The sequence below is a fragment of the Exserohilum turcica genome (genome assembly GCF_000359705.1).
Source record: "Exserohilum turcica Et28A unplaced genomic scaffold SETTUscaffold_12, whole genome shotgun sequence".
Classification (NCBI taxonomy): Eukaryota; Fungi; Ascomycota; class Dothideomycetes; order Pleosporales; family Pleosporaceae; genus Exserohilum; species Exserohilum turcicum.
Genome location: NW_007359937.1, coordinates 1742086 through 1753435, shown reverse-complemented (window position 1 = coordinate 1753435; position 11350 = coordinate 1742086). Strand labels below are relative to the sequence as shown.

Genomic DNA, 11350 nt, shown 5'->3' with positions numbered 1-11350 from the left:
TTAACAACACGCTCTGCAACTTAGTCAGAAGACAGTCCGCCTAAGGCTTATGTCTAATTGGGATCGAATACAAAATGTAAGGGGCTGCGCTCTAGGGAGCAATCGCGAGGTATACAAGAGGTTGTATTCGATAGAGAGCTATAGAGTCTACTTGCGTGGTGTTTATTTACTTGTCGGAGAAAGGTTGCACCGAGTGTCTGAGCGCGTCGTCTGGGCGCCGCTCAGGCCTCGCACAGATGCCGGGTTGCAGAGTAAGACCTGGCGTCTGCTGCTTGACCGAGATTCCATCGAGGAGCTATCCAAAGGGCGTTCAGCCCGTTACAAATAGCTTAAGCTACTTATTGTTCTACATAATATTTAGCAAGTTTAGAGTTAATTTAGTTGTTAAGTTAGTGCGGCCCTAAGAGGACCTGTAAATAGTTGTTAACTTATATAGTTCTTAAGTTCTATAGGTCTTATTTATAGCAGCTAAGGATATTAGCATAGGTATTATCTTTGCTAGGCGTATAATAGATGCAGAAGTTAAACAAAGCGAGTTCCTCTACCTATCTTACTTGTTAGGCGTTTAGCACTTTAGTAGTTATAAAGTATTCTAGTGAGCGATGGTTAGAGTACACTTAGACTTGGGAGCGAGCAGAGGCTAATTCTAGTCTTCACTTGTTAAATGCTACAACGATAGCATATAGTTCTTTGTTGTGTATCTCCTAGTTTAGCTCTAATCTAGATAGGACCTTACTAAAGAAAGCTACTAGGCACTATGTTCTATTAGGTTGTTTCTGTAACAAAACGCCAGCTACAACCCCATTAGAGGCGTTAGTCTCCAGCCTAGTATCATACTCTAGGTAGTAGTGATATAAGGTAGGGATAGCAAGCAGTAAGGCTTTTAACCTCTTAAAGGCCTAATCGCAGTCTAGGTCTTATATAAATAGCTTTAATAGGCTTTATAGCGCGATAATAGGCTTTATAATTTATAAGTATTCTTCTATAAATGATTAGTAGAATCCTATAAAGCCAAGGAACAACTTCACACTAGTAATAGTGGTGGGCTAGACCTAGTTTTGGAGGGCTTCAACCTTGTCAGGATCTACCTCTAGGCCTTAGTCTATAAGGATATACCCTAAGTACTTAGTCTAAGTGACATAGAATTCGCTTTTCTTAATGTCTACTTAGAGTCCTACTTGTTAGAGCCTTTCTAGTACCTTGCGGACGTGCTAAATGTGTTCTAATATAGACTTAGAGTATATTAAGATGTTATCTAAATACGCTATGCAGAAGTTGTTAAGGTACTTAATTAACACATTATTTATGTACTACTAATATATTGCTAGACTATTGCATAGGCTAAATAGCAATACCTTAGTCTTATACGTTCTATAGTGGGTGTGAAACGTAGTATACTCCTTAAAGTTAGGGTTTATATAGATCTTGTTAAAAGCCGCGCGTATATTAAGCTTAGTAAAGATCTTAGCCTTATAAGAATAAGCAAGTAGCTTATTAATACGTGGGATTAGATACGCATCCTTGCGTATAATAGCATTAAGCTTGTGATAATCCACGTAGATGCGGAGGTCTCTGTTTAGCTTCTAAATATAAAGGATAGAAGAGGCGAAAGGACTATAGCTTAGGGAAATGTATCCCTTCTAGAGGTTTTTAATAATAAAAGCTTTAGTAGCCTAAAGCTCTTCTATGCTCTGCTTATATAATAGACTAAACTAATTTGGCAGAGGTTTAGTGAGAACGATCTTGTGGTTGTACGGGCGGTGTTTAGAAAGTTAGTTAGTAGCGGTTCTGCTAAACACGTCTTCGTACGCGTGGTAGACGAATAGGAGTTAATCCTATACTAGCTTAGCATTATTAGAATTATCTTTTATTTATCTTTCTTTAAGAATCTAATTAATCTTATAGATGCTTATTATAAAGAACTCGTTTTCCTTGCGTTTTATAGTATAGTAGAAAGCATTAGTAGAAATAAGCAAAATGCAGGTGGATAGAGGCGAAGGAGAGGCAGGTTAGATAAGTTTTAGGGTAGTGTTAGGTGTAGGTAGTAGGGGACGGGCTCTAGAGAGTTAAAGAAGGCTACAGATTCTTTAGATACAGGCCATAGTTGGACTATTCCTTCTCTAATAGTCGTCCTTTTCCTAGAGAGCGTTGCGTCTCTTAATATCCTTCTTAACCTTAGTGTCCATAGATAGCTGTTTTAACTATACTAAAATAGGTAGGGCGGGATTATAAGTTGCTAGGTACTTAGCTAGCCATACGATTTAGTTGCGAACTATATCTAGTTAGAGCTAGAAGCGGCGTAGCTACTTAATTCTAATAATATAATTCTATAATCCTAAGTCTATAATAATAAATAGGTAGTTGTAGATCTTGCGGCCGTTGATTAAGAGGTGCAACTAGATATAGTAGTTAACCCTTATTTGAACCTAATCTTGAAATCCTTTAACTATAATCTTAAAAGGTAGTCTTTAGATAGGAACCTAAAGTGAACTAGAAATAGTACAAGCAATTACAGAATTTAGAAATAAGAACCCTTAGGCTCTAGTATCAACTAGCGACTGTAGGCTAACGCTGTAGCCCTTTAAGCAAAGAATAGTAGAAACTTAGAAGTGCTTTCCTCTAAACAAGTGCGATAGATTAATCTTAGTAAGGTTATACTTGTAAATGCCTAGGGCGGAGCGTTTTCCTAGGCTTTGTTGTTTCCCATCTGATCGTTATCTGGATGATATTCTATGGCTTCCTTGAACACTTCTTCTTCTTGCACTGCTTCTATCTCTCTTACCCGCGGGACTGGGCAGTTGTTCGCGAAGTGTCCAGGCTTGCTATAGTTGTAACAGTTGCCAGGAGTAGCTTAGCTTTCTAGCACTAGTGTCTTTGAGGCAGCCCTAGGTGCACTTAAGAGGGCCCGTGGTGAGGTTGGGGCGGGGTTAGACTTTACTCTATAGGTGGTGGGGCGATACTCCCTTGTGTGGTTAACAGTTGGCTTAGGTTTCGCTGTTGGAGTGTAGGTAGTCCGTTGCTCCAATAGTGATATGATAGGAGCCGATTGTCTTTCTAACTTAAAAGTAGTAAGATGCTTGCATATCTCGTTAAAGGAGCTATTAAAGAAACGCTTAACGGGCATGTTAGGAACACGTAAAGCTAGGCTGATCTTCTACTATAGGTAGAAGGGCCACTCTAGTTTAGATACGTGTCCTTTAATAGCTAGACTAATAAAACGAGCTTTAAATTCTAAGAATAGTTCTCTATCCTTTATAAATAGATAGTGGAAAGCAGCTTAGCTTTCCGCCTACTTGTTGCCAGTTACGAAGTATAATTTAAGCAGCTTAATTATTTCCTCTACGTTTTAGAACTAGTACCTATCCGCCTTAAATAGGTACTTAGGTTTAAGATATCCTTTAGCATCACCTAACGTGTAACTATACACTATTGCTATTTAGCAGCGTTCTGTAGAGAAGTGATCTTCGTTTAATACAAGACAGTCTTCTACTTTAGCTTGCTATTGTAGGAAGGTAGGGTCTTTCCTATCGCTTAATTAGCTAATAGTAGATAAGATAAGACGGCTTAGTTGGCCACGTGGAGCCTCTAGGGTGGTGGACAGGAACCTTAGTAATTAGCTCAGAGGTTGTCCTACTGTTGTTAGTAGGGGTTTAGTAGTAGGTGTAAAGGGCTACGCCAGAGAGGCATGACCTACAGGTCACATAGCAGTGAATTACATGACTTTAGTCACGTGACTAAATGACGTGGTTAGTTACGTACGAACAAGCTTAAGTAAGGAGGAAGACTAAAGGTCTGAGCGTTCGTACGAGTAACAACTATAAAAGGAGGGCCCTCTAGATAGTTCTTTTCTGTATCTTTCTTCTTCTGTACAATAGGTGAATGCATACTCGTTAGTTAGGCCTCTCTCGCCCATAACAGTAGGTACAATATTATTTTAAAGCTCTATATTCTCTTAAGTCAACCAGCGGACTTAGTCCAATAGGCTAGCCATCTATCGCTAGACGTCCTTCATAGAGAGCTCTGGCTCCAAATCATCTTCGTCTTCTACTTCCCGTGGTGGTGAAGTCTCTAGAGATTCCTAGGCTAGCATATTGCTAGCTTTCTTCTCTAGAATGGTTTAGTCCTATATTCAAACTAATTTCTAGGAGGATTCCTTAGAACCTCTAGTTCTTGTAGGGTCAACTATTAGCGATTGCCTCTAAGGTTAATAGGTTATTAGTAGTCTCTGTGTCTCTACCTTAGCGCACTCTACGCGACTTTTCTAAAGTAATCTACCTCGCGAGGAGCGCAGAAGTTCCAAACCCAAAGGCCTTAGTCAACAGGAGATCTATAGGATCCTGCCTAAAATGAATGTCAAATGTAATCGTGTAAGTACTCAGATTAGTTCTAGATAACTTTAGGGCTTAAACGTGATCTCAAACAAACAGCTGCGATATTGTTTAGAAGCCGTCACTAGCTAGGACGAGACTTTTGATATAATGTAACGGCGCAGGTAAGGCAGGTTAGATCTGTTTTAGTCGTAGGATCACTTAGAGTCATATGGGAGTGCGTGGGATTATAAAGAGCCTAGATTTAACAAGCTACCTATAGGCCTTGTACGAAAGGATATTAAAAGTCTACAGAGCTAGCTACAAGGAGTGTCTTAATATATACCTATCCTAGTTGGGTCCGAATTCGGATCCGACCTTGGGCGAATGGCTGATGAAGGGCGGCAGGTACTTCCTCCGATCCGGCTCTGGGATTGGCTCAATACTTGGCGAAGTTGTAACATCGTTACAACTATAGCCTTCTCTTTTAGCTTATCTAGACGCTTTAATTTTAGCTTATAGTTACGTTAAGAGCGCTTTCTAGCGTATTAATTAAATAGAGTTCTTTATAAGACGTTATAGATAGTAGTAGTATAGTTTATACTCTAAACATGTTATAACTAGACGTTAAAAAAAGTAAGTTAAAGATTAAATTTAGAATATATTAATAGATATTTATATTATTAAGACATTATGCATTATAGTAATGAAGTTAATAGGCTAGTAGGGCGTTAGCGACTCGCTTGGGTTAGCGACTCACTTGTGAACCACGTTATACACTGTAAGAGTTTCGAGGAAATCGATAGCTATTGGCTGAAGTAAGCCCTGATCCGATTGGCTCTTGGCGCGGGGACATCACGTATTCTACGCACTAGTCTACTTTTGTACCCTCTACTACAGAAGCCGCCCACCACCACCGCAGCGGCTGCCTACTACTATAGCTGTTGCTGATGCTGCTATTGCCGCTACTAATGAATATATATATATATATATGAGACCATCAAGCTGTAGCCAAAGCTGCCTCTACTTTGGTGCCTGTTTACAAACCAATGACTGTTTATTCACTGCAATGTCCTTGTGCTAACTACACCAGACATGGTCATCCAAAAGAAAAAGAAGAAGAAGAAGCCGAGCACGCGGAGAGTCCAGCCAAAACCAATGGAGCGAAAGAGGCGCGTCATCATGATGGGCAAAAGAATGCCGCCGAGCGACGAGCCCGAGTTGACGATGCCAAACACAGTCCCGCGCTTACGGCAGAACCACGACGTTGTCGATGCCATGCCGGCGTTGAAGAGGGCGCCCGATCCGAGCGAGCTGAGAACCGACTGCGAGAGGAAGATCTGGTAGTATTCAATCGACAGCGACGTCATCATGAGTCCGAGGCAGTATACGGGCGTGCCCAGCACGAGCAGCCAACGTGGGCCGTACGCATCATACAGGCGACCCCACTGATGGTGGTTATACTCATGTCAGTGTGCGGCTCTGCGTGGAAGGGACAAAAAGAGAAACGCACCACGGCCATGCTACCAACCTGGATGAATACCTGCGCACTGGCAATCCAACTGACCGTGCTAGCGCTGTACGACGCTAGAGGCCCATTCTTATAGTACTCGACGAATGTTCCCCCACTGCTGACGAGACCAAAGGTGCAGAACAACGCACACCACGCGCCCACGACTACAAGCCAAGCTTCTCGTCCGCCTTCAGGGAAGTCATCAGCTTCGCTCGCTGCCTCCTCCGTATTCGTCGTCGCTATTTCTTTTTCGGCAACCTCGTTTGGCCTCGGCTCAGATCCGCTAACCGCATGAGTTGAAGACATGTCTTGACAGAAAGTGCTATGATATGTTCGTAATCAAGACCAAGCAGATTTCCACCGAGGTAGCCTTTGACACGAGGTGCCGAGTATTTGTATGTTACCGAGTTTCCCAACGGATGCTTCTTAGGACGGTACCCCAAGTACATACATACGTAGACGGGCGGGACAGGCCTTGCCGGTGGGGTTGCGCGATAAGTACACAACATTGGCACAGAAACCCCTGTCCCGGCCACGTTCAGTCACTTGCAGAATCAAGGCAGAGCCCTCCGTCTATCCCAGCTGGTTCACGTTCCAGATGAGCATTGCCGAGTCAAGTTATCAAATATGGGTAGTGAAATAGAGCACACGCCACGTATTTCACTCGTTTCGTTTCTGTTCCTAGCCCTCTGGCCAGTACAGGTTGATGAGAATTGTACGTATTAATGTCTAGTATCTGCACTTCCAGGCCGAGTGCTGCAACGCCACAATTCGTCGATGCCCGCATTTTACAAATCCAACACGACCATCTCGGCGTGCTTCAAATCCAAAACCGTTGATCCATTTAACTTGTCTACTGCGGCCGTGGCTGCCGCCGTGTCGATGCGGTAAGGAGGGATACAGCTGAGCAAGACGAATCAGTACACGGTTCCCATGATGGTACTGTGATTCAGATGGCGACCACGAACCTTTCATCATGAAGAGCCCAAATCACAGTCGACGGGTTCCCAAGCCACTCAACCTCCATCGCAGCAAATTAGGCCGCCGAACCATCAAACGGTCGTCCGTTAAGGTTGGCTCTTCCAGCAATAGCCAGGATAGCAACATCTGGCTTGGGTTGCATGTCCTTCATGACACCCTCGTAGGCGCCAAGATGGGCATTCCAGAGCATAGCCTTGCCTTGGACGACAAAGTTGGACATTAACTGACCACCGTCACAGTGGGAGAATACATTACGTTCCCGATCACCGACATACTCTACAAAGGAGCGTTGGCCGTCGCTGAGCTGCTCGGGCGGGACCAGCTCACCGAGACGCAAGAGGCCATGCTTCATCCCAAAAGTGATGTCGAGGGAACAGGTGTATGGAGTTGCCGAGCCCGTGTAAACCGTGGCCGTGTCGATGACCTCGGGATGGTCCTGGGGCATCAGACAGTGCAGCGAGGGCCACACATGCACAGCAAGGGCAGCTAGTGTATCAACTGGGAAGATGGGGCCACCGGGGGGCCCTGAAGCCTGCATGGACGGATCCTGTCGGGCTTGCTGGCGAACTGCGTGGGTGAAAAGTGGTATCCGCTCGCCGCCAGCCACAGGAATAAGCTGCTCCTCTGGGACGCCCGCCTTGCGGAGACAGTGGATGGCTTCGCCATTGGCGATTACAATGGCACCGGTTTTTGTGGCGATGCGATCGGCTCCAGGCAGACTTGGCAAGCCATTAGCATGCTGTGTATGAAAGAGGCCAGTGGCTTACTGGTCAAAGTGAGCATGGGAGATGAAGATGTAGTCTGTCTATGTAACGTCATCCACGGCAAGATACTTGGGCAGAACCGAGGGCCTTTCCAGCCAGGTGTCCAGGAAGATGGTGACACCTCTGGTACAAAGGCGAAACGTTGTGGCGCCTGCATGTCATCAGTACACAAGTACTTATGTGCGAGCATGCAACGACAGGGGGAGACGTCACCGAACCACTCGATGGTTGTCTGGCCAGTATTAGAAGTCTTCATGTCCCCCATTGTGGCTGTCAGGAATTGACAGAGAGTCAAGGTGTAGGTACTACGTTATGAATGAAAGGCAAGTCCGGCACGAGGAACTAAGTAAGCAAGTATGTAACGGGATGAGGAGCACGTGCACGACGTCTTTGTTCAACCAGGCCATGGCGGAGGCGCTTATCACAGCGCCCTGAGAGCTCTATACGTACATACATGAGTATTTTCCCTAACTGGCGGTCCCTCTCTGCTGCCGACGGGGGTGGGGCCAAGACGAGGCCGGTGGGGTAGGTAAGTAGATCCATGCTCACTCGTCCGGAGTCAACCGCCACCTTTCCCCCACACTTATTCAAGCCCATCGTGAGCGAAGATTTTCCAAGACTGCAAACCCCACCACGCGCGCTCTCTCTCTCTCTCTCACGCGCGGCTCATGTGGGGTCGATGCCAGTGCACTCGCAATCATTGAGGTAGGCAAGGCAGCTGAACATGGCGCCTGACCCGGTGAGCCTCACATGCGAGCACTGCGGAGATACATTCCTGCGAAGATAGCACTGGAGCCGCCATCTGCGGAGGCACTCCGGCGTCAAGCCATTTCAATGCGAGGTTTGCGGCAAGTCCTTCGCCCGGAGGTGCGTTATGCGCAGGATTGCACGTCCTGGTGCTTGAATACACAGCTACCCGCGTGCCATCTTGCTAACCAGAAACATGGTCGTACTTAGGGACACGCTCGTGCGCCACAGCAGCATTCACCACCATGGACATCAGGCACACAGCACACCACGCCGCTGCGCCCATGCTTGTCTCTCCTGTGCCCGGCTCAAGCAGCGTTGTCGGGGGGGTCTTCCATGCGCGCGTTGTCAGCAAACCGGGACCGAGTGCACTTACAGCAAAGCAAAGCAGACTCCCGTCACTACCGGCTCCGTCTCGCCTGATCAACATCCAAGCCATGCCAATACCCAGACCACCGCGCTACACGTGACAAATAGTCAGCTACCAGAAGCTGCTGAGCAGTCTGCTTTGCACCACACTACCACCAACAGCCAAGGTCACCTTTCGTTTTCTCCCACAGCGGCCACGCACCCAATCCCCGTGCCCGCTGCCTTTACCCCTTCTTCACTGCATAGTGATCCTACTCTCTATGCATCCGATCAATGGAGCTCCTCTCTGTCTCTCCATGGAGACACTGTGGTGAATGAATTCGCCGCTGGGTGGGATGCTATGACAGCTTACTTTCCCTTCTGCCTAGTACCCGAAGGGCTGGACCATGTTCTTGATACTCCACATGACATGGAAAACCACAACCACCAGTGTGGCATCGAGATGCATAGCCACTCCTCAGGCTATCCTCTGCAGGGCCAAGCAGCGCGGGCCCCCTCAATTGAGTGCTTGAATCAGACTGTGTCAGACCATTCCCCAGATCTGCATCCGGCGTCTCCAGCCGCGAACAGCTTCGGTTTACACGGCAAGCCTCCATGCAGGCAATTCCCACAGACCCAAGACAACCACATGCAGACCGCCGAGGCTGAGATATTTGGGCACGTCCACGATATCTCTCCTCGCGCATATCAAGACCTACAGAACTTCTATGCAACGCAATGCTGGGACAGTACATGGTCTTTTGTTCCTGTGCGCCTTCTTCAAGCCTTTGTCGATCTCTACTTTGAGTACTTCGACCCCCAATTCCCCTTTTTGCACGTCTCGCATCTAAATGCTGAAGAGGTACCTTGGATGTTGCTCTTGGCGACAGCGGCTATTGGAAGCTATTACTCTGAACTTGACGATATACATGACTATACCTCGATACTGTGCGACTTGCTGGGCAGGGCGGTGGACAGCGAAGTACCTTGCCATCTCAACCCTACTTTTTTCTAACGTGTGCTGACTGGCCCCTGCAGGCCATGGTGCAGATCAAGCGACCTAGCAAGCCCCTCATTCAGAGCACTTTCTTACATCACATCCACCTTTCGTCCTGCGGTTTGCACAAAGCGATGATCCTATTTCACCATAAAAAAACATGCTGATTTCCATGTGCTACGACATGTTGTCTCGAAGGGGCATTGAGAGAACATCTCAGGAAGGCACCCTTACTCTACGTGAGGAGTGGGCAGGCTGGCTGGCAACGGAAGAGGAAACACGACTTCTCTGCTGCGTCTATAGTCAGTCTGGGTGTCTCGTTTCGCATGCCTATGGTAGTACTAATAACTCATAGTGCTCCAATGTATCCACTTTTTCTTTACTGGTATCCCCACAGACTTCAGTCTGTTCGATATCTCGCAGCAAGTGCCCTGTCCTAGTCGCATTTGGTATTCCACAGACATCAAAGACTGGAAGTCGAAGCAAATGGAGTTACAAGGTTCGTAAGAACTCACAGGGTACTAGGGGCTCACGCCTTGACTGATTTTCTGTAGCTGTCCGATTGCAGCCAGAAGCGTCCGAGGGGGCCCGGACACCTGAAACGGATAGCGATCCCTTCCTGTCAAAGATTAACTTACTGGCACTGTACGTTAACGAGAAAAATCTCGAAAGGCAACAACACACATCACGGCGAGTGATAAAATCTTTCGGCTCCCACCTCAGAGCCATGAGTCCAAGAATCTCCAATGCTCCCGTCAGGCATTCTTTCATCGAAGACAAGAATGCTAGTATCGATAACCCGCTTTTGGATGAATCCATCGACCACATCGTGTTTTTGACGAGGGAACCAGGTCGTTGCCACGGATCTCTTCCTCACATCCTGGCTATTCTCCGGTGCATCTCCTTGCGGACCTTGTTTGCGGGTACCGGCTGGCAAACCGACACAACTCAGATGACAGAGATGAAGACCAAGTTTAGAGAGTTTCTAGAGCGCGACGGACCGCAGTCAAGGAAGTGCCTGTGGCACGCCGCGTGCATTTTCAAGTCGGTGCAGACCACAAGGCATCTGGCATGCTACGACATGTTCAGTGTTGGGGTTGCCACTTGCTACATTATTCTGTACATGGAGCTACGACGGATGGAGTTCCCGTCTTCGCAGACAATATCAGACGCCTATCTTGGGTCGTGCGCAGCCGCGGCGCCGCCGCGACGTATAGTACGGCTCGATCAGATCTCTAACCGAGAGGATGTTCAACATTGGGTCAGAAGTGGCGGGGATACTGATATCCACTTGACCAACGTGGGAATCTTACGCGGTCCGGATTCCCTTGCACGCTTCCTGCGAGCGACCGAGAATGCTCTGTTGCGCCAAGTCGCCTGGAATGCCTTTTCCAGAGCCTGGGCCAGAACGACGGCTCAACATATACACGGAGAAAAGCCTACAGTACACACCGACGATTATAACGAGGCAAAGGAAAGCAAGTCTTGAACAAGGACGGGGATGAAATGACTCTGGCAAGCGATCTTTCAAGCGGGGATCATCTATTGATGGACTCGGAAATCGCTACGGCAGTTGGCAAAACATTGGAGGAATGGTCTGGCTGCAGAAAAGCCGAACCAGCTCTATTCTAGGGTTATCGATGGGCCTACTCAGGTACAACCACTAGTCATACATGACATTGCCCACCTCGGC

General features: G+C 47.0%; 3 protein-coding genes across 3 annotated transcripts; 1 reads left to right on the top strand and 2 right to left on the bottom strand.

The window, feature by feature from the left end:
* Positions 1-5425: 5425 nt before the first annotated feature.
* On the bottom strand, positions 5426-6069 carry SETTUDRAFT_63716 (uncharacterized protein; the record flags this gene model as incomplete). The annotated part of the gene is made up of 2 exons (XM_008024323.1): positions 5426-5755; positions 5821-6069. Coding segments are annotated over 2 exons (579 nt in total), but the record flags the coding sequence as incomplete, so codon positions are not given.
* Positions 6070-6856: 787 nt separating this feature from the next.
* SETTUDRAFT_26306 (uncharacterized protein) lies at positions 6857-7830 on the bottom strand (the record flags this gene model as incomplete). Its single annotated transcript, XM_008024249.1, has 3 exons — positions 6857-7520; positions 7635-7716; positions 7779-7830. The coding sequence occupies 3 exons, from the start codon at positions 7828-7830 to the stop codon at positions 6857-6859; spliced, it is 798 nt and encodes a 265-aa protein (XP_008022440.1).
* A 1260-nt stretch (positions 7831-9090) lies between these two features.
* SETTUDRAFT_26305 (uncharacterized protein) lies at positions 9091-11146 on the top strand (the record flags this gene model as incomplete). The annotated part of the gene is made up of 4 exons (XM_008024248.1): positions 9091-9642; positions 9699-9777; positions 10013-10156; positions 10212-11146. The coding sequence occupies 4 exons, from the start codon at positions 9091-9093 to the stop codon at positions 11144-11146; spliced, it is 1710 nt and encodes a 569-aa protein (XP_008022439.1).
* Positions 11147-11350: the final 204 nt, after the last annotated feature.